The following is a 24371-nucleotide window of genomic DNA, read 5'->3' as shown; positions in this document are numbered from 1 at the left end:
TGACCTGGCCTAGATCCAGGAGCAAGTTACCATTTCAGGACTTATTGACCTGGTTCCACAATTGACCTCCTTTCTACGTCATCACTCAATTTTGTTTTCTCCTACCTTCAGCGATCACTCCAGGAACCTGAAGAAACCCTTGTCATTGCCTTGTATGACTACCAAACGAACGACCCACAGGAACTTACGTTACAACGCAATGAGGAATACTACCTGCTGGACAGTTCCGAGATTCACTGGTGGAGAGTGCAGGACAGGAATGGGTAAGGCATCTTTGTGGTTGTTGTCTCAGTGCTTGGGGTGAGGTGGGGATACAGAAAACACTGGGACAATTTGTCCTGCTTCTGTCAGCAGGCCCACTGCACTGAGTTAGGAGAGGAAAGCAAAGGTAGAAGGAAGAGGAAGGAAGAAGTGGTTGAGAGACGTTTTTCTACTTCTCAGAAGTGCCAGAGACAGTCACTTGCTATGCTCCCTTATTAAGCACCCCCAGCCCCCAAGCCCATCTAAAAATTCCCTGGGTTTTTTCACTGACATCCACAGAGTAGGAGATTGGCAGCTTGTTCCACATGGAAGCACTATTGTTCTTGAGTGTTCAGATGAGACTGAAGGTACATCCCATTGTGAAGTGTCTATTTTCGGTGAAAAGAAAAGGCGTGTAGAGATGGTACAGATTGGTGGTTATATTAAAAGGCATCAGGAAGAAGATACTAAAGAGTTAGCTACACTAACTGTCTCAACTAGCCATCTAAATGATCCACAGAGAAAGTTAAGTTGTGCAAAGACCAAATGCCCACTATGAGACTTTTGAAGGGGGAAAAAAAAAACTTATGAGCCCTTCTCTGATCTGAAATACAACAAAATTGCTGTTTTAACCTTCAGAATGCTCTGAGATGTACATGACTTAGATACTAGTGCTTAGTTTTAAGGCATCAGATCCATGCTGCTTTATGAAGGCTTTAGGTTTTCCTTTTAATATGTCAGAGGTATTTACCCAAGCCCTGGAATATTCTCCAGAATATGATTTCAATGATTGCACAAATCCAATACAAAAGTGCACCATAATTTAGCAAATTCCCTTGTTAGGCACTCAGATTGTTTCCAATATTTTGCAAATATTAACTACCCTGAAATGAACATCCTTGCATATTAATATCAGGGGTTTATATATTTTTAAAGTATGAGGTTATTACTGACAAAAAATATAGAAAAAAAAAAACACTCCATCACTGCAACATTTGGATGGCCTAGATTGATGTTTTATTTTTTTTAAATAAAAGTAGAGAAATATAGATGAAAACTAAGCTACCCCTCCATTTGTCCCCATGTCAATTCCAAAAGTAACACTATCAACAGTTTCTTGTATATCCCGGACAAAAAAGTTATACATACACAGATGCATCCTTTTTTCATTTGCACTAAGGTGATTGATTTTGCTCTTCACCTTGCTTTTAACCTTCAGTAATATATCTTGGAGATCGTTTCATTTCAGCACATAGAAATATACCTTATTTTTTAAATAATCGCATGGTTTTGGAAGGTATGCTTATATTAAGTACTTGAATAATCTGAAATGGTGGGACATCTAGTTTCCGGGTATTTGTTTTCTTTGTTATATTTTTTTAAGTTTATTTATTTTTGAGAGAGAGAGAGAGAGAAACAAAGAAAGAGAGAGGGAAAGAGAGAGAGAGAATCAGAAGCAGGCTCCATGCTGACTACGTGGAGCCTGACGTGGGACTCGATCCCACCACTGTGAGATCATGACCTGAGCCAAAACCAAGAGTTGGATGCTCAACCGACTGAGCCACCCAGGTGCCCATCTTTGTTTGTTATCTTAAACAAGTCCTCAGTGAAGAACTCGTATTGCTCATACTCATGTTTCTGGGCAATATTTTGAAAAAAAAATTGCAAATATACGTATTTTTTGAAAATATATTTTTCTTTTGAAAAAATATGTATTTCATATTTCTAATTATGGAACTGTTGAGTCAGAGTAGGTCTCAATTTTGATAGATAATTCCCTCAGAAAGGTTGCCACACTTACATTGCCACTACCCACCAATAGGGTGTGGGAGTGTCAACACTGGGTATCGCTAACCTTAAAAAAGAAAAAAAAGCTAATCTGATGAGTTCAAAAAGAGGCACACAAATATCTTTAGGGTTAAGGCTTTACTGTTTACATGCACCAAAACTTTCTTTGTCAAAGCGACTTCTCTTTAAGTATCCTTTTTGATGCCACTGCAGGGGGAGTGAGGAAGGGGTGTCAAATATAGTTAGCTCAAGAACTGCGATGTGCCCTGGGAGACAGTGTTGCTTGCTAGCTGGGAAGAGACCCCAAAGCACTTCATGTGGAACCTCCCTCTCTAGCCAACTTGTGTAGGCAAGTGAGGCCCGGCCACAACACCTTCTCTTTGCCTATTATAAGGAGGCTCATATCAGAAACATGTTTAAGACAGTCCGTTTCTACAGACACTAGAGGAATTTACTCAGAAATTCACTCCCTCAATCAACTGGCATTTATTTAGCACACCTGATGTGCCAGGAAATTTCTTCTCCTAGGTCGCATTTCCCCAAATGACAGCTTACCCTTTGCTCAGTGGCCTTTGGAAATGCTCAGCTCTGCACTTCAAAGGCCATCAAAGAGGACACCCTAGAGTCTAACTGGTGTTTTGGGAATTTCCCCAGTGTACTTTGTAATAGTGCAGTGTAGTGGAAAGTACACAAGATCGGGAGACAGAAGACTTGGACTTCAGCATCAGCTGGTCCTGCTGTATGTCTTTGGAAAAGGCGCTTAACCTCTGTGGATCCATTTCCTTCTGTGTAAAATGCAGACGATAATGTCAGCTCTGTCTATCTCACATTGTTGAGGAAATCAATGAGATGATAAACGCGAAAGGTGCTTTGCAAATCCTACATCCACATCCAAGTGAAGAGAATTACCATTTGGGATACTATTAGCACATAATATTATGTGGCTGGCATATTAGAACACAGTTATTCTATTTCAAAGCAAAAATGGTATTTGACCTATTCATATAATTGTAAACATATGGTGTGGCAAAACCAGACATAATTAAGAGGGATTTGAAAAGATAGATAGAAGAGAAATAGCAAATTTTAGAATGACTTGACCCCCATCAATTGGCCCAGACTGCCTTGAGCACCACATTAAGGATCATTCTGAAGCTGGATGTTCAATTCTCCGAAGGAAGCATGCCATGATTGACTAGCAGTGTCAGCCATGGGCACAAGATATGAGATAATCATCCCATATTTGACATCCCTGTTCTTGATATCTTCACTCCCCAAAACGATTCTGTGAAATAGATTACACATTCCACAGTAAACATAATCACTAAATTGAAAAATGCCTTTGTTATACAAAAATTAAAGTACTTTAATGAATTTTAATTAAAAAAATTTAAAAAATTTAAAAAAATTTAAAAAAATTAAAAAATTTAAAGAATTTTAATGAAGTAAAAAGCAAGAAACTCTTAGGCAACTTTTTATAGACTGTCAGACTCTAGAGGAATTTTATGTGCAATCTAGGTCCCTCATTGTACACTTAGGGAGCCAGAGGCCCAGAGGTGGAAGAAACATTGTTTTCACCTTGTAGCATTAAATGCAATAATATATGTGAAATTATTTTGAAAAATACAAAGTTATGCACAAATGTAAAGAATTTTGAGGTGCCGATTGGTCTCTTTATCCACCATGTCTTTGTTTATGCACAAATATGTATTCCTGCTCAAAAGAAAGTCCCACCTCCAAATCCAGCGTGACTTTATTCTTTTTTCTCGTGTTTTACCATTTGTGTCTGAAGGAGTTGAATTAACAAAAAGAAACATTAGGGAGTCCTTGAATTAAAAGCTTATGATGCTGAGTGGCAGTATCTTTTGGGACCTGTGGTTGGAAAATGATTTTTTATATTTTAATTATTTTGGTTTCCTGACTATATAAAATTGAAGCACTAAAGTGGAAAAAATACTGACTATCACACCCCCCCCCCCAAAAAAAATGTTTCCTTAGAGAAAATAGAGACCTTTTTCCATCAGAGGAAATTTCACAATGAGGAGAGCAACAAACATCTTTTTAAGTAAAATAGCCACTTTTTATTTACTATTGTTCAGGGGAGCCTGTGTGGCTCAGTCCATGAAGCATCTGACTTTGGCTTAGGTCATGATTTTGAGGTTTGTGAGTTCGAGTCCCACATCAGTCTCTGTGCTGGCAGCTCAGAGCCTGGAGCTTGCTTCGTATTCTGTGTCTCCCTCTCTCTCTCTGCCTCTCTCCTGCTCATGCTCTCTCTCTCTCCTTCAAAAATAAACATAAAAATTTTTTATTTATTATGATTCATATATTAATGGTGAAATTTATTGCCTTTGACAGATAGCAAATTGTTGGTTTTTTTCGCCATTCTTTTATTCTAAAACTTTAAATTGTCTTATGAATGCCAAATAATGCAAGAATCCCCTACCTTAAAAGACTTTTAGTGGATTGAATAACCTATAAAATGGAGAAGTGAAAATTAGTCCTATAATGGTCTAAACACTAATTTCCCTCTTAACAGGCATGAAGGATATGTACCAAGCAGTTATCTGGTGGAAAAGTCTCCAAATAGCCTGGAAACCTATGAGTAAGATATTTTATTTGTTTTCTAAAAACATGGTACTAAAGTCCTCCTTAGATTAGGAGTAAATTACTAGTTGATTGTAAAAGTACCAGGATTTTTTTTCCTTCTTGTACTTTGATCCCTAAATACACAGTAGAGGAACACTCTAAATAGGAGAAGGGGAAGATATATGCACTCACCTCCCTTTTTATCAAAGAGATGATTCTAAGATACCTATGAAGATTGTGGTGAAAGGAAAAGATTCTTCCAGGAATCTTGGTCTTACTTAAGGAGAAAAAAAAATACTATGAAGACTGGATCAAATACAAACTTACTTAAAACATGTTCTAAGACAATACTTCCAATACCAAAATAACAGACAAATGGGTATTAAATATCTGCTTAGCTTGTATTGTTTATTTCAAGCCATTGTTTATAGAAGGGTTCACATGGATATAATTTTAACAGAACTACTTGACATTTAATAAAACCCAATTGTAGTGGATACCACGTATGTATATTCCCTTGCTCAGCTGCTGAAAGGCCCAGAAGCAACAGCACCACAGCAACATTGTGTTCACAGATCGTCCTTTCTAAATAACACTGCCCACTAAAATGGAGTTCTTGGAAAAATGGCTGGGGATTCAGAGTTGATGCAGGGAAAGAACAGGATGAACTTGGAACACCTTGCACCAAAAAGTAAAGAATTATTGCCCCCCCCCCAAATATTTTAATCGTGTGGATGTGTCAAGTGGGCACAGAAGTCAGCTTAAAATTGTTCCTTCTGCACAAATCTGAGACAATTTGAGTATCAAAATAAATAATGACAGTAATAGATTATAATCCATCGATAAAATAAGAATCAATAACAGATAGCTTGATAGGTAAATAAATAAACAAATAAATAAATAGAAGGCCAGCTAATGAATGTTCAAGGTAAGATCACGTTTAAAAATCACCATTTGTAACTCAAAGTATCAACTAATTCAGGCAAGAATCATCAATGAATATCACAACTAGGGAGGCGAAAGTTTGATATTTACATAGTTTCAAAGTATGTTCTCACAAATCACTCATCAGCAATAAAGTGGGAATAGCTGGTAGGCCCTCATTTTAACCAAGTGATCAAAGTTCACATCAACAACAGGGCAAACAGACATCCCGGGTCTCCTGATGTGACGCACTGAGAAGGACACAACATCACTTCTGTGACATTCCCACCGAAACATGCCTAATTTGAATTTCATCACGAAGAAATAAGAGACAACTCCAAATTGCAAGATATTCTACAAAATAACTGGCCTGTGCTCTTAAAAAATGTTAATATCATAAAAGACACAAAAGGCTGAGAAATTGGTTCATATTGAAGGAGCCTAAGGAGATGAGTGCTGACTAATGCACTAGTAATCCTGGATTGGATCTTGAGTAATTAAAAAAAGAAATGATAGAGACAAAATGTATCATTGGAACATCCAGTGAGATTTGAATAGAGTCTGAAATGAAGTAACAGTAGTGTGCCAATGTTAAATTTCCTGATTTAGGCAATTGTACTATTCATATACGCATATATTCCATATCTTAGAAATAAATACATACTGAAGTCTTTGTAAAGTTTATTCTCAAGTGGCTCAGAAAAAATATATATCTATTCAGAGGGAATGGTAAAGCAAATATGGAAAATGTCAATATTAGTTCATCTGGGTCAAGTGTATAGGGAGTTCTTTTATAGTATTTTTATAGCTTTTCTATGCATTTGAAATCATGTAAAAATTAAAAAAAATGTTGAAGTCCTCACTAAATGTATGATACCAGGGTTGAAGAACATTAGCTAATGAAGATTTCTATTAACACATTTGGGCTCTTATTAGTTCATATGTGGTCAAGTTATGTGTTGCTGAAATTCTAATAGACTCTGCAATGAAGAGTGGTCATTTTATGAAGAGTCTCTCAACCTGAGACTGGTTTTGATCAAGTATGTGTTAGTAGCCCCTCTCTCAGCCAACAGAAGAGTCATCAGTTCCAAGAACACTTGAGCTGCAATGAAGCGTATATGAAATATGCCTAAATAAAATTCTTTCAATTTTTTTATAGTCAATGCCTTTAGGGCAAAATAGGTATTCATTTCAAATGATCACTGGGCTGGAAAGTTTTGTTTGTTTTTTGCTTTTAATCAGAATCTCATCCTTTATGATAGAGGGGGCAAACTCAAAATTCCAACAGAGTATAAAGCAATAGGGAATGGTGGAACCTAGGGGAAATAAAAAGGTGTATTCCTCCTCCTGAAGGTATTTTAGGTCATTAAAAAAAAAAAAAACCCGGGGCGCCTGGGTGGCGCAGTCGGTTAAGCGGCCGACTTCAGCCATGTCACGATCTCGCGGTCCGTGAGTTCGAGCCCCGCGTCGGGCTCTGGGCTGATGGCTCGGAGCCTGGAGCCTGTTTCCGATTCTGTGTCTCCCTCTCTCTCTGCCCCTCCCCCGTTCATGCTCTGTCTCTCTCTGTCCCAAAAATAAATAAACGTTAAAAAAAAAAAAAAACCCTACACTATACAAACAAAACAGTCTGTGAGCCCTATTTATTCTATATACTATCAGTTTCATTTTCAGATTATGGAATTTCAGCTAGGGAATAAAATGACTCCCAAACATCCAGTCATTTAGAAGTATATATCTGTATGTGTATATTTAAAATACCCAGTATGAGGTATTTTAAATATGTATGTATGTATCTGTATGTGTATATTTAAACCCAGTATGAGGGTGTTGTATGGAAACCAATTTGACAATAAATTTCATATTAGAAAATAAATAAATAAATAAATAAATAAATAAATAAATATTCTGTCTTCCTGAACAAAAAAGTTCAAATGATCTCAAAAAATAAATAAATAAAAATAAATAAAAATAAAATACCCAGTATGATAATGTTTTATCCTTGCACTTAATATTGTCTACTTTCAGGGGATATCTGTGTAAGAACTCAAAAATGTACCATCTGGGAACATAATCATGGGCTGTGAAATCCATTGATTGGCTTCAGGTTTCTTGCCCTGAATTGAGGGCATGATCTTGGGCAAGTTTCCTCACCAGGCTGGATCTCAGATCCCTTTTCCTTAAAATGAAGGGTCAGACAGATGAAGGAGGCACTCTTGCTGCCCTTCCCTCCCGGTGCCTGAACTCAGGGTTGACATCCCTTTTAGATAGTGACACACTTACCTACTGAGCTCAGGTGCACATCTTTAGGCAGCTGTGATGAACTGATCAGAGCTTGCACATAAGATGAAGCCTATTTGCCATCCCGCAACTAGTTAAGTTACAAGAGCTGATGTATAAAATCAGCTGATGTATAAAATACCATTCTGTTGTATGATATTCAAAAGCTCAGGTAGGGGAGCCTGGGTGTCTCAGTGGGTTAAGCATCACACTCTTCATTTCAGCTCAGGTCATGATCTCACAGTCATGAGATGGAACCTTGTGTCAAGCCCCACATCAAGCCCCACATCCATGCTGGGCATGGACCCTGCTCGAGATTCTCTCTCTCCCTCTTCCTCTGCCCCTCCCCCATTTGCTCACATGCACATGTGCACACATGTGCTCTCTCTCACTTACTGTATTTAAAAAAAAAAGGCTCAGATGGGTCCACTAATTCCCATATTCTGACTACTTTTTATGTTTTAATTTTTTTAAATGTTTATTTATTTATTTTGAGAGAGAGAGAGAGCAGAGGAGGAGGGAAGAGAGAGGGAGAGAGAAAATCCCAAGCAGGCTCCATGCTATCAGCGCAGAGTCCAATGTAGGGTTAGATCTCACAAATGGTGAGATTATGACCTGAGCTGAAATCACCAACTGAGCCACTCAGGTGCCCCTGTGGCTACTTTCTAGTAGACAACAAGTTTGGTGAGTGGTGTTCCTTCCCATCTAAAAGTTCTCCCCTCTGAAATTTATACTATTCAAAATTGATTGTTAACTGATGACCATTCTATTTCCTCTTATCTCATAAATGGTCAGAGAGGCCAGGATGTGGCTCAAGTATTAACAGCAAAATTCAAAAACTTCATCCCTAAAAATCGTTCATATTCTTTTTACCACTTTTAAGTTTTTTTCACCAGACTCCAAAATTATAAAAGTAATTACTTTGCAGAAGACTTTGAAAATAGGTCTAAAAGAGGAAAATATTACAATTATTTTACAAGGCTAAACTTTCAAATTTGTACTCAATTGTTATAGTTGTCCTAGCATCATCCTACTTATAACCATCCACTAACTTATGAAATAGAGAAGATAAAGTTTTTATAAAACTTTCTTATGGAAAATTTCCAACATGCGTAAAAATAGAATAACATAATGGACCTCCATTATACCCAAAACCCAGCTTCAAAAATTATCTCTATTTTACCAATTCTAATTCATTTGTTCCCTTCCAGTTAAACATTTTATTACCCGGATATGGTGCATACCTTTGTTTTTAAGTTTGAATGCAGTGGTACAAATAGAAAATGACCAAATCATTTTCTAGAATTAATTACCTTTTACAAGTAAATAATTTTTAAACATTTAAGTGTCATTGACATATGACTTTCTCCTGCTTTCAGGTGGTACAATAAGAGTATCAGCCGAGACAAAGCTGAAAAACTTCTTTTGGACACAGTAAGTCTCCTTGACCTGCCTTTGACTTAAAATAAAATGAATTGTGCTTTTTTTTTCAGCCATACTATGGTTTATGCCAATGTAGTAAGTTGATATATTAGATTAACAGTGATTTTCATGTTCAGTGAAAATATTCTGGGGATTTATAGAAACTAGCATACAACAGGATAAGAAACCCATGGAGGGTCTCATGTCTTGGTATTGACATGCAACTGTCATGACAAATATAGTGGCCTTTCTGTCTGTGATGGGGAGCCATGGGGCTAGTTTTCCTTGCCTGCTTCTCTGGCTAGGTCAGGGGTGGCAGTGACTTACATGCTACTTGGTTGGGCTGTAGCCCAGGAGAAATACATCACTTGTTTTAATTTATTTTTATGCATCAGTTCTTAAGAGCCATGCAGTGTGGATAGCAGGACTGATTTTGCCCAAGGATGTCAGAATCAAGGGAGCAAGAGATGAGAAGAGAGAAAGCATGGTGTGGTGGGAAAAGTAAATGTCCTAACCGCTGTTCTGTCACCAACACAGTCTGTGGCCTTGGGGATGTTTCTTCCTCCTGGGTCTTAGTTTCTCAATGAGTACAAGACAAGAGTTGGACTAAATCAGCAATGAGTTAGCCAGGATTCATACTGTCACCCTTTGCTCCTGATCTTATGTGACACTGTTGATCGCAGTCCATGGCTTTGAGATCCTTCTCAACACAGTGCTCTAGGCAGCTGGCATCAGTTGATTGGCACTCAAGGTGAACCCTCTCTTCCTGGACCAGGAGGCCATTTGTTACTCTGTGCCAGTGCCTCTCAAATACCTGTGTTGATGGATCACTTTTTGCGGTTGTTTTTCAATTTCCAATTTGTCACAGGCTTATATTGTGTAAAATAAATAAAAATGAACTACTAGAAAAAAAATAAAGAAGCAAGGACACAAAACCTGCAAGTTTAATTTTTTATTAGTCTTTGATTTATTAGACACAAAATTAGTCTGAGTGCTGTAAAAAATGTCTAACTGCTTTCTCTCAATTTCCCTTTCTGTCTGGTGGTGGGCCAGCAAAAATCTGCCAACTGGCACCCAACTGCAGACCACACTTTGAGTAGCACTTAAAACTGCACATTTATAGTTCTCTCAGAGAAACCAAATGTATGGAAGTATTGAGAAAAAAAGTCTTCCACGGAGCAATCAATTAATTTACCAGCATATATGCCTAAAGCAGTGGTTCTTGGGCCTGTCTGCACATTAGAATCACATGGGAAACATTTTTTTAAAATACCAATGCCAAAGCCCCACACCAGATGGATTAAATCAGAATATCTAGTTGGTAGGATCTAAGCATTAATAATTCAGAGAAAAATCTCTCCAGACGAGTCTAATATTCAGACATTAATGACCCGTGCCCAACACTAGTCTTACCGATGAGACCAGCAAACTGTAGGTATGTGTTGTTGGAAACATTAGTCTCCCTGTGCCAAAATGTCAACCTTGTCCCTGCCATTGCACCATATCTTCTAGTTTGTGTTTAAAGGTTTTCCTGTCTGTAAGAAATTTAAATTAAACTGCAAATCTCACCTGCACGGGATGAAGGTGGGGTGACCAACTCATCCTGGTTGGTCCTGGGACTGTCCCAGTTTTAAAACTGAGAGTCCTGTGTCCAGAAATCTCAGCCTCCCCTCAGTCCTGGACAAACTGGGACAGCTGGCTACCCAAACTGGTAGCCACTATTTGCCCAGTTAGTGATGAGATTTAGAGAAGGAGACCTGGGAAGGTGCCAGGAAGGGAATGAAAGTCTGTGATGGGAAGGTGGAGGGTTAATAAATATTGTTAAAGATTAATTTAAAGGCATGCAGTTTATTATTGGCATGCAATTTACTTTTGTAGAAGGGGAAACTGGTGACAGATTGATTCATTCCATCAAAGGCAAAAATAGAATTTCTGTAAGAGGAAAAGGGGAGGGGAGAAGGAAAAACCCATCGTCATACTGGGGAGCAGTGAACTTCATCTTCTTCGGGTAAGTTGCCGATTAGCAAGCTGCTAGCAAAGAGGACAAGGTGAGATGTTCTGCCCTTGGGCAGCTTGCTCTCATCAAAGAGAGCAAGTTCAGTTGTTTACGGATTTCTCAAAAGACTCTGTGTGCTTACCAGTGAGGGACACAACAGACAGCCTGCACTATGTCATCTGTCTCCGTTAGCAGCCCTCTCAGCTTCGGCATGTGTGCACCATTTCCTTTATTAGGATATCTGGCTATAAACTCAAGTACCTTACCATTTTGCTGAGCACAGGACTAAGCACTTAGGGGTGTTTGAGATAGGATCTTTGACCTCGGCAAACTTTAGGCTGTACTGAAAAAGAAGGCAAACTGAAAAGTCAGAGGACAATCCAAGATAAACTATGAGCCTGAGGCAGGCTGGCAGTGGCCTCAGAGTTCAGAGACGACTCTGAAGAGTCAGATCTCATAGGGGGAAAGAGGAATCGATCTGAGTCATTACTGGACCCTGCTTTCTCCTTGGTTCCACATCAACTCTGCACTTCATGATTTCCTGTGGTCCCCAGTAGACCACGCATTAGAACCACTGGGAAACTTAAAAATCCAGAATCCCAGGCCCCCACCCAGACCTACAGAATCAGAATCTCCAGAGTCAGTTCCTGGGAATCTGTATTGTTTTCTAGCCAAACTTATGATGCGTATGCAGCGAGCTCAGCTCCTACTTCAGCCAAGCTATGTTACTGGATAACATAGCAAAACCTGACCGATAAGAACTAATTGAAAGGATTGCAAAATTAATTAAAAACCTGAATTATATGGAGTTTAAACAAGTGCAGTTTTGTTATTTTCAATCACACGTTGGTTAATGAAGTGTTACCCATGGAGCCCTTGAAACAGCCCACATTTAATGACAAGCTGAAGAGGTTTCCTGTTCGACAGCAGTTCCTTGGAGACACTTAAATACATTTTGCTTTCTGGGGCAGTTGAAACATTCCTCCGTGCTAATATTCTGAACTACTTTACCAAATCCTCTTTGCCTTCTTAGGTAATATAAGGGCAAACATCAGCGGGTCCCTGTATTGTCGGCTGCTTGAAACAATAGCAGAATTGTTTCATGGGTGTGTTTAGTATCTCTGTTATCTAACAAGTGTAGGACCCTTAAGAGATGGATTGATAGATTTTTATCAACTAGAGCTCCTAATGTACTGCCCCATCCACAGTTCTCCACTAGAATAGAAAGGCTTTATCTTGTTTCCGCTGCACCTAGAAACCCAAACTGTATTTATGACAAAGTAGTTACTTAACAAATATGTGTTGAATGAATAAATACATTAAATGCTTAAAAAATGTTTTTAAATTAACAACTATGCTTAAAGAGAAACTGGCTGATCAAGAGCATCACTAGGGGTTCTTTATAGAAATACAGATTCCAAACTCTAGGCCTCACCAACCAGAACCTCCGGAGGTGGCACCCAGGTGATTCTGGAAGTTACCCAAGTTTAGGAACTACAGAAAAGCATTTCCTACACCGTCCTATCCATTCATCAGATAACACCTCCTCTAAGAAGCTTCTCATGCTTTCCATCTCCCTGGCCATGGAACGTGGTTGTCTGTCCTTTGAACCTTTCTGGTGCAATGTCATTACTTCTCCAGTGGCACTGTTCTCACTCTCTCTTGGGCCTCAGCAGTTTATCTTCTGTCTTAACCCATTTAGTTAGAGAGTAAATTCCTCGCAAGCAGGGATTTCATGGCTTACAGCATCGCGCACGTGTGTTGGAGGAATTAATACCTCCAACAGACAGAATACCATAGCATATGACAACAATGGCTAATGATAGCCCTAACAGTCATTGTTCTGGTATATTCCAGGAACGGCTCTATACACTTTAATTCTCCCAACAACCTTACAAAGGGAATCTTACAGATGAGGAAAGCGAAGCTCATACATTTAAACAGAAACAGCTGGAATTCACAGAATTATAGATTGGTAGAGTAAGAATTCCCTTTGAAGAACATCTGTGTTACAAAAGAGTAAACTGAGGCCACGTTCAGAGTGTGAATCAGTGGCATAGTTCTGGACTAGAGGAGGGGTGCGTCTTCACACATATACATGCACACACACACAGTTAACAAGAGAATATATGAGCTAAGTTCTATTCTCCCATCCCATAATTCCCATCCATATATTTCACCATCTCCATGGCTTTTTCCCCTATTGTTGCCTCTTTGAAAATTAGTAAAAGGTAAACTGAAACCTTAAAAATGCCCCAAGGAACAAGGGCCCCTCTTCTGGCTAAACTGTACAAGTCAGTGCCCCCTTTGCATGATGGTGATATGAACAAAGACCCTTTACAGTGTTCTTAGTGGTTGTGACTTCCTCTGAGCCCTTTGCAGGAAGTAAGTGGTAAGGCACATGCTGGATGCCTCATTTTCCTCAGAACTCTAGACTGCCTCAGCCCCACATGAGAGTTTCCTGTCGCCCTCACTGAATGCCACCTAGAGCAAGTATGATGGGGGAAGAGCTCTGAACCTCCCCTGCTTAGCCGAGCTGCCTGCAAACATTACCTCCCCTTTTTCTCACGTCTGTGGATTACTCTTGTTCACAGCTGGGCCCCACTCTGATTACGGTTTTGTTTTGTTTTAAAAAAAATAATGGCTTCTTTGGGAGAATAAGAACAACAACAAAACATCACTAATTAAATAGAAGAGATGTTCACGTTCCCCTCTTCACAAACATTTGATAAACGTCTGGGGGTTTTTTGGTCTGTTTCTTCCCCTTTTAGAATAAGATATGCAGATAAAATCTTCCCCTGCTGAAGTTTTGTTCCTTCCTGCCTTGAGTTTAACCCATCCCATTCTAATGAGGCAAGAGCAAAAGCTTCATTATTTGATAAAGGGGGAAATCTCTGAAGATAAGCTATGCTACATGTAATGCATGAACGAATATCACAAAAGTGGTTTGATCAAAAGAAGCCAGACACGGGTGCACCATTCACAGTAGCCATAAGGTGGACACAGCCCAAATGTCCATCCATTGATGAACAGGTAAACAAAATGTGATACATCCGTACGATGGAATATTATTCAGCCATAAAAAGGAATGGAGGACTGATACATGCTACAACTTGGATAAATCTTGGAAAACAATATGCTACCTGTAAGGAGCCAGGCACAAAAGACCACATATTATATTATTTCATTTACATGAAAGGCCTAGAGCAGGCAAATCTATGGAAACAGAAAGCATATTAGTGTGGCCAGGGTGCAAATAGAAGTATATTTTTAGAGTAATGAAAATGTTCTAAAATTGGATTGTAGTGATGGTGACACAACTCTGTAAATTTACTAAATATCATTGGATTGTACACTTGAAACGGGAGAATGTCATGGTATGTAAATTGTGCCTCAAAAGCTATTTTTATTTATTTGTTTGTTTATTTATTTATTTATAAAAGCTCTTTTATTTGTTTTATCTTATTTTTTATTTGAGAGAGAGAGAGAGAGAGCAGGAGAGAGAGGCTGAGGGAAAGAGAGAAAATCTTAAGCAGGCTCCACACTGAGTTTTACTACTGTTTAAAGATAGAGACTACTCATCAGGATATTACAAATAGGAGCTATATGTTCAGCTAAGTCAGTGGAGCCCAAACCTGCAAGTCGGTAAGAATTGCACAGCAGGTGCCTTTGGGTGGCTCAGTCATGTAAATGTCTGACTCTTGATTTTAGCTCAAGTCATGATCTCCTGGTTCATGGGATCGATCCCTGCATCAGCCTTGGTGCTGACAGTGTGGAGCCTGCCTGGGATTCTCTTACTCCCTCTCTCTGCCCTTCCCACCCTCCTTCAAAATAAATAAAACTTTTTTTTTTTTTTTTTTTTTAAGAATCACAAGGCAAGCTTCTAAAAAGTTCACGAACCAGGTTGCCAGTCCTGGTGATTCAAAGGTCATATGAATGCGGTGAAGCACGGTTAGGTGTTTGTTTTGTTTTGTCTTGTTCTGTGCTTCAGATTCAGGTGATTGTGATAATCAACAAAGTTTGGGACACAGGAGTATAGGGAGTGAGGCCAGATCAGTAGTTCTCAACCGGGGTGATTTTGTCCCCCAGGGACAACTTGGCAGTGTCTGACATCCAGTTGATAGAAGCCAGGGATGATGCTAAACATCCTGTAATGCTGAGATTCTAGGGTACAAACAGTTAGCATGGCCATCTGTGTGTATTGCTTTCACGGTGTGTAGACAATCCACTTTGGGGATGGAGAGGATTTGGGGATGGAGGGGCTTGCATCGTTCTAAATCGTACATACTGTGCTCCATATGCTACCAGTCTATGTGGCTCACACATGAGGCTCATGTGTTTCTCTGGCCTTCACTTGTGGCCCTCTCTATGTTGAAGTTAAGTAACTCATAGTAATAGCTTTTGCAAATATTACCAGCACGCATTTACAGCTGGGCAGAAACACAGCATTAGATGTGATGTACTCAAAACAGAGTTCAGATTGTAACGTTTCCACCAGGAATGAATAAATTGGCATATCCATTTGCTTGTGCTTGATTCATTAGCACCGGCAAAACTGTCAAGGGGAGTGAAGAGCACAGTCTTGGGGCTTTTCCTTTTCTCCACTTCCCTCATGCAACCAGGAACTTCATGTTTTTTTCTCCTTTTGCCCTGCAGCAAAATCAGCACTCTAGAAAGGGCCTGATAAATACGTTCCCATGAAGAAACTGACAAAGCTTCCAGGTCAGAAAGCTTTGTGTCCTTGGAGGGGAATGGAGAAGTGGTTTCTAACATTTGTTGCTCAGAGTTACCCTGGAGCAGCAGAATAAGCATGGCCTTTGCTCACATGCCACGTTCAAGGTTCAAATCCCAGGTCCACCGCGTACTAGTTGCAGATGGTGGGAAAGTCATGGAAGCTCTGTGGCACTCAGTGTCCTCATCAGTAAATTGAGGATGTGACGTCTAGACTGTAGTGTTGTGGTGAGGGTTGGACAATATCTGTAATGAGGCTGGTACATGGTGAGCTCCAAAAGGGCAGCCTTGCATTTATCTGTCTTCATGCACTGCTTATGTCATCACCAGAAGTCTCTGATCCATGGTAGGACCTTAAGAAATACCTGTTGCTTGAGCAGGTGAAATGCTAGCCATTATTGCTGAAATTCTGCTCTGTGCAAAGCTGGCCTATAGTATTTTCTCCTTTCACAGACAAGAAAGTAGAGCTGGACGCAGGAGCCGGGTTTCCTGGGATCACTAACCTTCTGTATTTTCTAACCATTCCAGGCCAAAGAAGGAGCCTTCATGGTACGAGATTCCAGGACTCCAGGAACTTACACCGTGTCTGTTTTCACTAAAGCCGTTGTAAGGTACGGTGCTAACTCAGCTCAGCAAAGTGGGAAGAGATAGTCCTGAGGTGGGTGAGCAATAGGCCACACACAGCACCGTCAGACAGGGCAAGAGCTAGAGGGGTGGCTCGAAACAGTGTGCTTTTGCTGATCCCTCTGAGAAAATCAAGGCCAGGGAGATTAAGGACATCGTTGAAGTCATTTTCCTGGAGAGTGACAGAGCTGGGTCCAGACACCACTGTCTCTCCTAAATTAGCATCCCTGCGTGCAGAGCTCTAAAGAAATAAAATACTTGACTCTGCATTTGATGCGTTTATCATTTAACCCACAGCTAACAAAGAAGATACTTTCAGCCAGAAGCGAGAAGATACGTATTTAGTTCTGGCTCTGCTAACAAAGCTACCTACCATTTACTGAGTCCTTACCATGTGTCTGAACCCTACAGACTGTTTCTGATCCTAATCAGCTCTGAAGGCAGGTATTACTATGTTCCTTTCCATTGAAGAAACCGAGGCTCAGACAGCTGATGGTGCCTCTCTGAGACAATGGAGCTCAAGTGGCCATGTTCCAGCCGGCTGACTGCAAGACCCTCATGCTGTCTGCCCCGCTCCATACCTCTGCTTCCTCCTCTGTAAAAAAATATCTAAGAGCCAATCCAGATCTCAAATTCTATTGTAATTAAAAAATAAGTAACAACAAAGCAGTTTGGCAATAAGCAAAGTCCAGTAAGGATTAATATCTGCCATCCTTCTGAGAGGGTAAAAAACAAAGCTCATACGAAGCTGATACCAGTAGACATTTTTGTGTCTAAACATTGCTTCTTAATAATCACTGCATTTATGCTTCTTTTGTTTAAGTGAGAACAACCCCTGTATCAAGCATTATCACATCAAGGAAACTAATGATAACCCCAAGCGATATTATGTGGCTGAAAAGTATGTGTTTGATTCCATCCCTCTCCTCATCAATTACCACCAACACAATGGAGGAGGTAAGTTCTAAAGGACAAGGCCGGGGCGGGGGCGGTGGGGATGGGGGGCACTCACTGGGGAACTTGGGAAAAAAAATGACAAATTCCCAGCCGGGTTTCTTCATCACAGGCAAACTGACCATAAATAATAACTAAATCTACAAATAGAAAAGAATGCCGAATATTTGATCATATTGCATGTTTTCCACTAGCAAATTCTGTGGTTAGACTCATGGGATTTCACCACCTGCCCATCTGTTTTTATGACTCTTATTGGAGGGAGTGTGATATCAGTGACTGGGTGTTGGGATTTGTTTTCCAGAATAAAAATAGCTTTTGCACTGGGTTATTTTTTTTTTCCTGGTGGTTTAATTTGAACAGTTGCTATAGTAAAGCTCTAACTGCCACCTTTCACTTTTTAATCAACCCAGGTCTGGTCACTCGACTCCGGTATCCAGTTTGTTCCTGGAGGCAGAAAGCCCCAGTCACAGCAGGACTGAGATATGGTGAGCAGTGCGTTCAGGACTGTCATATCACATCCCTAAAGGTCTGGGGCAAATTCTGAATGGGCTTTCCATGTATGTAATTCTTCCCCAGACTTAAAAATGACCATTTGGGGCGCCTGGGTGGCTCAGTCACTTGAGCGGCCAACTTTGGATGAGATCAACTTAGGATGAGATCATGACCTGAGGTGAAGTCGGATGCTTAACCAACTGAGCCACTCAGGTGCCCCAACAATAAAACATTTTCAATCAGGTAGAGAAAAATAGTTGAGGCGTTGCAAGAACCCTTTCATTTACTTTCTTTGAGATCTTAATTAATGCCATTTTCCTTCCTCTTTCCATGTAATCTCTCCCCACAAACATTTTTCATGGTTTTAAATGCATATCCTATGTTATTATTAGCAGGGTGGAAATAACTTTAAGATCTAAGTTCTAAGTCTAAAGCTTATACTATTTGCCATCTTTAGGTTATATTATCAAGAAGATAACATGCTATCTAGGGCTATTAGTCTTCTTGTAGCCCTATACCTCATATCTACTCCTTGCCAACCCTGGAAAACTCTCTTTCTCTCTTCTAGGGAAATGGGTGATTGATCCCTCAGAGCTCACTTTTGTACAGGAAATTGGCAGTGGGCAGTTTGGGTTGGTGCATCTTGGCTACTGGCTCAACAAGGACAAGGTGGCCATCAAAACCATTCAAGAAGGGGCTATGTCGGAAGAGGACTTCATAGAGGAGGCTGAAGTCATGATGTGAGTGGCCAAAACAAGAGTACACAAAGATGTCTTCAGGATGATGTTCTGTGCTGTGTTCTTTAAATACCATTTTGCCACCATGTTATGCCATTTTGCTGCTCAAATCTAGCAATGGTTTCCAATGGCATGGAGACTAAAATCAAACTCTTCACCATGGTCTATATAGCCTGTCATGGTCTTCCTCTGTCCACTGCCCAGTCTCATCTCCTACCCATCTCTCCTCTGGTCCATGATGTGCCAGCCACACTGACCACCATTTGTCCTCACACACACCATTTAACTTCTCACCATCCTTCAGGTCATTTTTGTTTAGGGGAAGGAGTGTGTTTGGGGGAGACTGACTTTAGACCATCTCACCCCTTGCCTTTTTCCTCCAGGAAACTCTCTCACCCCAAACTGGTGCAGCTGTATGGGGTATGCCTAGAGCAGGCCCCCATCTGCCTGGTGTTTGAGTTCATGGAGCACGGCTGCCTGTCGGATTACCTGCGCAACCAGCGAGGACTCTTTGCTGCAGAAACCCTGCTGGGCATGTGCCTGGACGTGTGTGAGGGCATGGCCTACCTGGAAGAGGCATGTGTCATCCACAGAGACCTGGTAAGAGGATGCGGGGCAAACAACTATAGGTTCAGGATGAAGGGGTGTGTCCCCCTGAAATGTACAGCTACCAAGACTGGGAATAAATTGATAAATAACAAGTCACAGACCGTCTTCCTTCCCCTCTCAATTTCTACCCACTTGGGGATGCCCTAGTAGGACTCAGATCTAGGCTCTCATCCCAGCCCTGCTTCTAACTTGTACCCCCTGAGTCTGAGTTTACATTCTTCCAAAATGAAACATATAGCCTCTCCTTCGTAACCTCTCTGTGCCTCAGTTTCCTCTTGGTAAAATTCTCAAACTATTATCCAAGGATCTACTACAGTCACATTGGGGTGATGCTAAAACCATCCTCAGAATCTCTGGGGGTTGGAGCTCAGAAATATTCATTTTACCATATCCCCCTTGGGATTTGTAGGCACATTTAAAATTTGAAAAAAAGAAAAAATAATAAAATAAAATTTGTAAAGAGAATGGAGTCTTTTATCACTAAGTGCACAATTCTGTGATACTAATTAGAGACTAGGTACTCTCCTTATTGAGGAATAGTTTAAAGAGGATTAGCAACCTCAAAACATTCTTATTTTAGTCAAATGGGTGACAGTTTCTTCATTACCATCCCTAATGTTAACATTTCCTATTGCATCAGGTTGCATTAGAACACATAATGAAACCAACACATATCGTTGGTTAAACACCACCATGGGTTTCTCTTCTAATTAGAATCCCAGGAATAAAACTAAAAGACCAAACTTACTCATCCTGATAAGGGATCTTACACATTTAACTTTTTAGCTAACTCCTGTCAGGTGCTAGTGAAGCTTAATTAGCATCTGTAAAGCTCCTGAGTGCCCTTGTATACTGCTTATCCACCAACCGTTTTCCTTTCTCTTTTGTTTGCCTGTCTCCATTCCAGGCTGCCAGAAATTGTTTAGTGGGAGAAAACCAAGTCATCAAGGTGTCCGACTTTGGGATGACAAGGTAATACGGGGACGTGGTGCCAGCAAAGTCTCAGGAACGAGACCCAGGCCCCCAGAACATTCAGACATTCTTTCTCCCCTCTCTACCCAGGTTCGTCCTTGATGATCAATACACCAGTTCCACAGGCACCAAGTTCCCAGTGAAGTGGGCATCCCCGGAAGTCTTCTCCTTCAGTCGCTATAGCAGCAAGTCAGATGTGTGGTCATTTGGTGAGTGTCCCTCTGTCCCCACACCCACAGGATCCAGGACTGCCAGCCAGCTGTTTGACTTGTCAGATCCAGGCAACTGTACTTGCCCAGGACTCTGGGTGATGAAGGGCATCCCACTGATAGTCTGTGTGTGATAACAGCTCTGAAAAGTATGAAGGAGGCTCATTGTTGCATTTGGTCTTAGAGATCTTTGAAATGGGGGGTAAAATGAGAACGGAAATGTGAGTTCCGGTGACAGCTTCTGTGAGATCAAAAGCTGGAGGAGTGAGGAGACTAGAATATGAGTTCCTTGAAGACCAGGACCATATTTTGTTCAAAATTATATTTTCACACTTAACCCTCAATAAATATTTTACTCATTTATTTAACAACAATTTATTGAACATCTACTATAAGCCAGGGCTAATCTAGGTACTCACGATGCAGTGGTGCCTGTATATGAAAGACTCCTATTCTCTTGGAGGTAAATTTTAGAGAGAGACAGATAACAATCATGTAAACAAGCTAATAGTTATGTATGTAAGACAAAGTCACATAGTAATAAATGCTATGAATAAAACAAAACAGTAATGGGATAGAAACTGACTAGGATGGAGGGTCTGTTTTAAACTTTTTTTTAATGTTTACTTATTTTTGAGAGAGAAAGCACAAGCAGGAGAGGGGCAGAGAGAGAGGAAGACAGAATCCCAAGCAGGCTCTGCGCTGTCAGCACAAAGCCCAACATGGGGCTCAAACCCATGAACTGTGAGATTATGAGCCGAGCCAAAGTCGGATGCTCACCCTCCTGAGCCACCCAGGCAAGAGGGTCGGTTTAAATACCATAGTCTGGGAAGGCCTCTCCAAGGAAGTGACCCTTGAGCACAGATCTGAATGATGAGAGAGAACCATCTCCATTTGGAGATCCAGGGATCTTCATTGCTTTACAAAAAAACAGCAATTATAGAAATGTGGTGTGTCCAAAGGAAAGAGAGGTGCTGTCTTACTGAGAGAAGAGTAGACAATGAACTTGGCAGTCCATGATAAGGGATCAGAATTCCTGATAAGTGTAAATGGGCATGAATGAAAGGCCAGAATGAATGATGTCGGTATGGCAGAAAATACTAAATATTCTTGCTGGTTTTGTCATATTATCCTAAGCCATAGTTTGTGTGTACTAAACTATGCACAACTGTACACAAACTATACACAAACTACTAAACTATATGCAAAAACATACCAGACAATCTCTTTGATTTGGATTATAAGGGTTATAGTTTGGAAAGAAATGAGTTGGAGTTTGATTTTGCCATTGTGCATGAAGGGAATGTTTGCCAAGTGTATTGACCTAGAGTACCAGGGAGAAAATGACTAATTAAATCTCTTAAGAGAACTAGTTTTGAAGTCTTCCCAGCATTTTAGAATATCCAGTTCCAACAATCAAGTGGTTTGTTAATTTTTGATTCTTCTGAACTGTTCCTTAAAACAGCTTCCCTGTTCAACAGCCTAGCTAAGATTTTGTTACTCAAATTTAAGTTATAGAACGAACTTGGAAGAAATAAAACTGCACCAGAGCCATCGCAGAAGATTCTTTTTTCCCCAAGTACCTCTACAATGGGGAAAGGTATGGCCGATGTGTAGCCACTCTCTATGAGGGATGCAGCTGGTCACGCCGCACCGAGCCACACGTTTGTAGCCATGGCTGCTTTGTCACATCCACCAGCCAACTCTGCATGAGGCCTTTTCTGCCATAGGTTGTCAGTTGTGAATTTTCTGTTGCATCTTATAATTAGAAGGTTGCGCTTCAGTCCATGCCTGCCTGAGATGTGCCCCCTTAGTATCCAAAACCGAGCCTGCTTGATAGAAGCAGGGTAGAGAGGGTAGATCACAGGAGTGGCAAGCCTGAGAGACAGAAACCTGGGTGGACTGAGAACTTGATGCCTGCCTCAAGACCACTGAGATTTGTTATGCATTTTAATGCTTTTGCCCTAATTAGCTGTGCTATTTTAAGCAAGTCAAGTAAGCTCTTTGGGCCTTCCTCAGTTTCCAATCAATGCGTTGCAAGGTTGGCATGAAAGCAATTGTTTTCAAATGAGCTTCCAGCAGCAGGCCTTATTCACAGTCAGGTTCCAAATTTCCAGAACTCCTGAGATGCCTCTGAAGACCCCTTAGAAATCCTGATCCAGAGGTCTGGGCTGGGGGCCCAGGATCTGCCATTTGAACAAACTTCTGAGGTGATTTTTATTCAGACGTCTTGGGAATCATACTTGGGAAAACTCTGCCCTAAGAATCTCTGAAATATGCTCTGAAAACCAAGGAAAGTGGTTATCTGCAAGCTCTCTTCCCACTCTGACATCCTATGAATATATTGGTACAAAATAAAACTGGGTGGGACATTTCTTCTGAAGACAGAAGAGGAAAGGGTTTAAATCAGAGGTCAAAAATGGACAACTTGGAGATATTTTTTGTTCTGTCTACACAGCATTTTACTTTTTTTTTTTTTTTTTTGGTGTTTATTTTGCGAGAGAAAGAGAGAGCATGAGCAGGGGAGGAGCAGAGACAGAGAGGGAGAGAGAGAGAATCCCAAGAAGGCTACATGCTGTCAGTGCACGCCCTGATGTGGGGCTCGATCCCACAAACTGTGAGATCATGACCTGAGCCTAAATCAAGAGTTGTATGCTTAACCGTCTAAGCAACCAGGCACCCTCACAATATTTTAAAAAATCAAATTGTATTTCTATTTTAAAACTCTCAGGTGCCTGGGTGGCTCAGTCAGTTAAGCGGCTGACTTCAGCTCAGGTCATGATCTCGCGGTCCGTCAGTTTGAGCCCCGCGTCGGGCTCTGTGCTGACAGTTCAGAGCCTGGAGCCTGTTCCAGATTCTGTGTCTCCCTCTCTCTGACCCTCCCCTGTTCATGTTCTGTCTCTCCCTGTCTCAAAAATAAATAAAACGTTAAAAAAAATTTATTTTAAAACTCTCAATTTATGACTTCTTTTTAAAAACACAGAAAAAGCTGCAATACTGAGCCCTCATCCCCATGTGCCCTATGTTGGCTGGAGCTAAATCACAACTGTCCTCTGAAGACAGAATTTGACCCTCAGTTCTCTACAGTCTGTCCTAGTCCCCATTCCGGCACATCTCACCCACTCCATTCATTTACATGATGTGTAACATTTCAGTTTGCATTCCCTGCAACTTTTAGTAGTAACATTTGAGTTAGCTATAACAAAGGGCTGAGCTTGAAAGTTCTTCATCACTAGAAAGACCAGGAAATCTCCGTTCTTTAGAAATACAGCTCAGGTGGCTTGCTATTATACTTCCTGAAGATAGGGACTTGAACCTTAATGTCAAGGAAATTGCAATTTCTAGATGTACGTTTGGTTGCTGTTTGTGAACTGTAGCTGTGCTGCACTACCCGTTTCTTGTAGGTGTGCTGATGTGGGAAGTCTTCAGTGAAGGCAAAATCCCGTATGAAAACCGAAGCAACTCAGAGGTGGTGGAAGATATCTCTACTGGATTTCGCTTATACAAGCCCCGGCTGGCCTCCTCAAATATCTACCAGATCATGAATCATTGCTGGAAAGAGGTCAGTAAAGGAAGTGGTTTCCCCCTGCCTCATCATCGACAATGTTAGGGTCTGTCACATTCTCTAGAGAAAGGGAGCCTCTTAGAGGATAAGAAGCAGGTAAGGCTGAAGTAGAGTAGCAAGAAAGTGAGTTGGAGTGTCTACTAACTAAAGAGGTTGCCCATCCCTCAAAGAGCTGGCAGTGACCTGAAATATTATTTGATCTGCAGTAAAATTTCACAAGCCAAACACTGTTAGAGGAAGAG

The 24371-nt window shown here is 40.6% G+C and overlaps 1 protein-coding gene across 1 annotated transcript in view; it reads left to right on the top strand.

Annotated features, from left to right (window-relative positions):
* The window catches only part of ITK (IL2 inducible T cell kinase), a 57985-nt gene that overhangs the window by 29086 nt on the left and 4528 nt on the right, over nucleotides 1–24371 (top strand). Inside the window, exons 6-16 of the mRNA XM_043597362.1 lie at nucleotides 112–263; nucleotides 4565–4630; nucleotides 9195–9249; nucleotides 16493–16575; nucleotides 17412–17545; nucleotides 17956–18030; nucleotides 18606–18777; nucleotides 19158–19374; nucleotides 20291–20355; nucleotides 20446–20564; nucleotides 23969–24126. Coding sequence (XP_043453297.1) covers nucleotides 112–263; nucleotides 4565–4630; nucleotides 9195–9249; nucleotides 16493–16575; nucleotides 17412–17545; nucleotides 17956–18030; nucleotides 18606–18777; nucleotides 19158–19374; nucleotides 20291–20355; nucleotides 20446–20564; nucleotides 23969–24126 — 1296 coding nt within the window. The remainder of the gene's footprint in view (nucleotides 1–111; nucleotides 264–4564; nucleotides 4631–9194; nucleotides 9250–16492; nucleotides 16576–17411; nucleotides 17546–17955; nucleotides 18031–18605; nucleotides 18778–19157; nucleotides 19375–20290; nucleotides 20356–20445; nucleotides 20565–23968; nucleotides 24127–24371) is intronic.

Source organism: Prionailurus bengalensis, chromosome A1, assembly GCF_016509475.1.
Source record: "Prionailurus bengalensis isolate Pbe53 chromosome A1, Fcat_Pben_1.1_paternal_pri, whole genome shotgun sequence".
In the NCBI taxonomy this organism is placed as follows: Eukaryota; Metazoa; Chordata; class Mammalia; order Carnivora; family Felidae; genus Prionailurus; species Prionailurus bengalensis.
The sequence above is the reverse complement of the archived record's forward strand: the minus strand, read 5'-3'. Positions and strand labels throughout refer to the sequence as shown.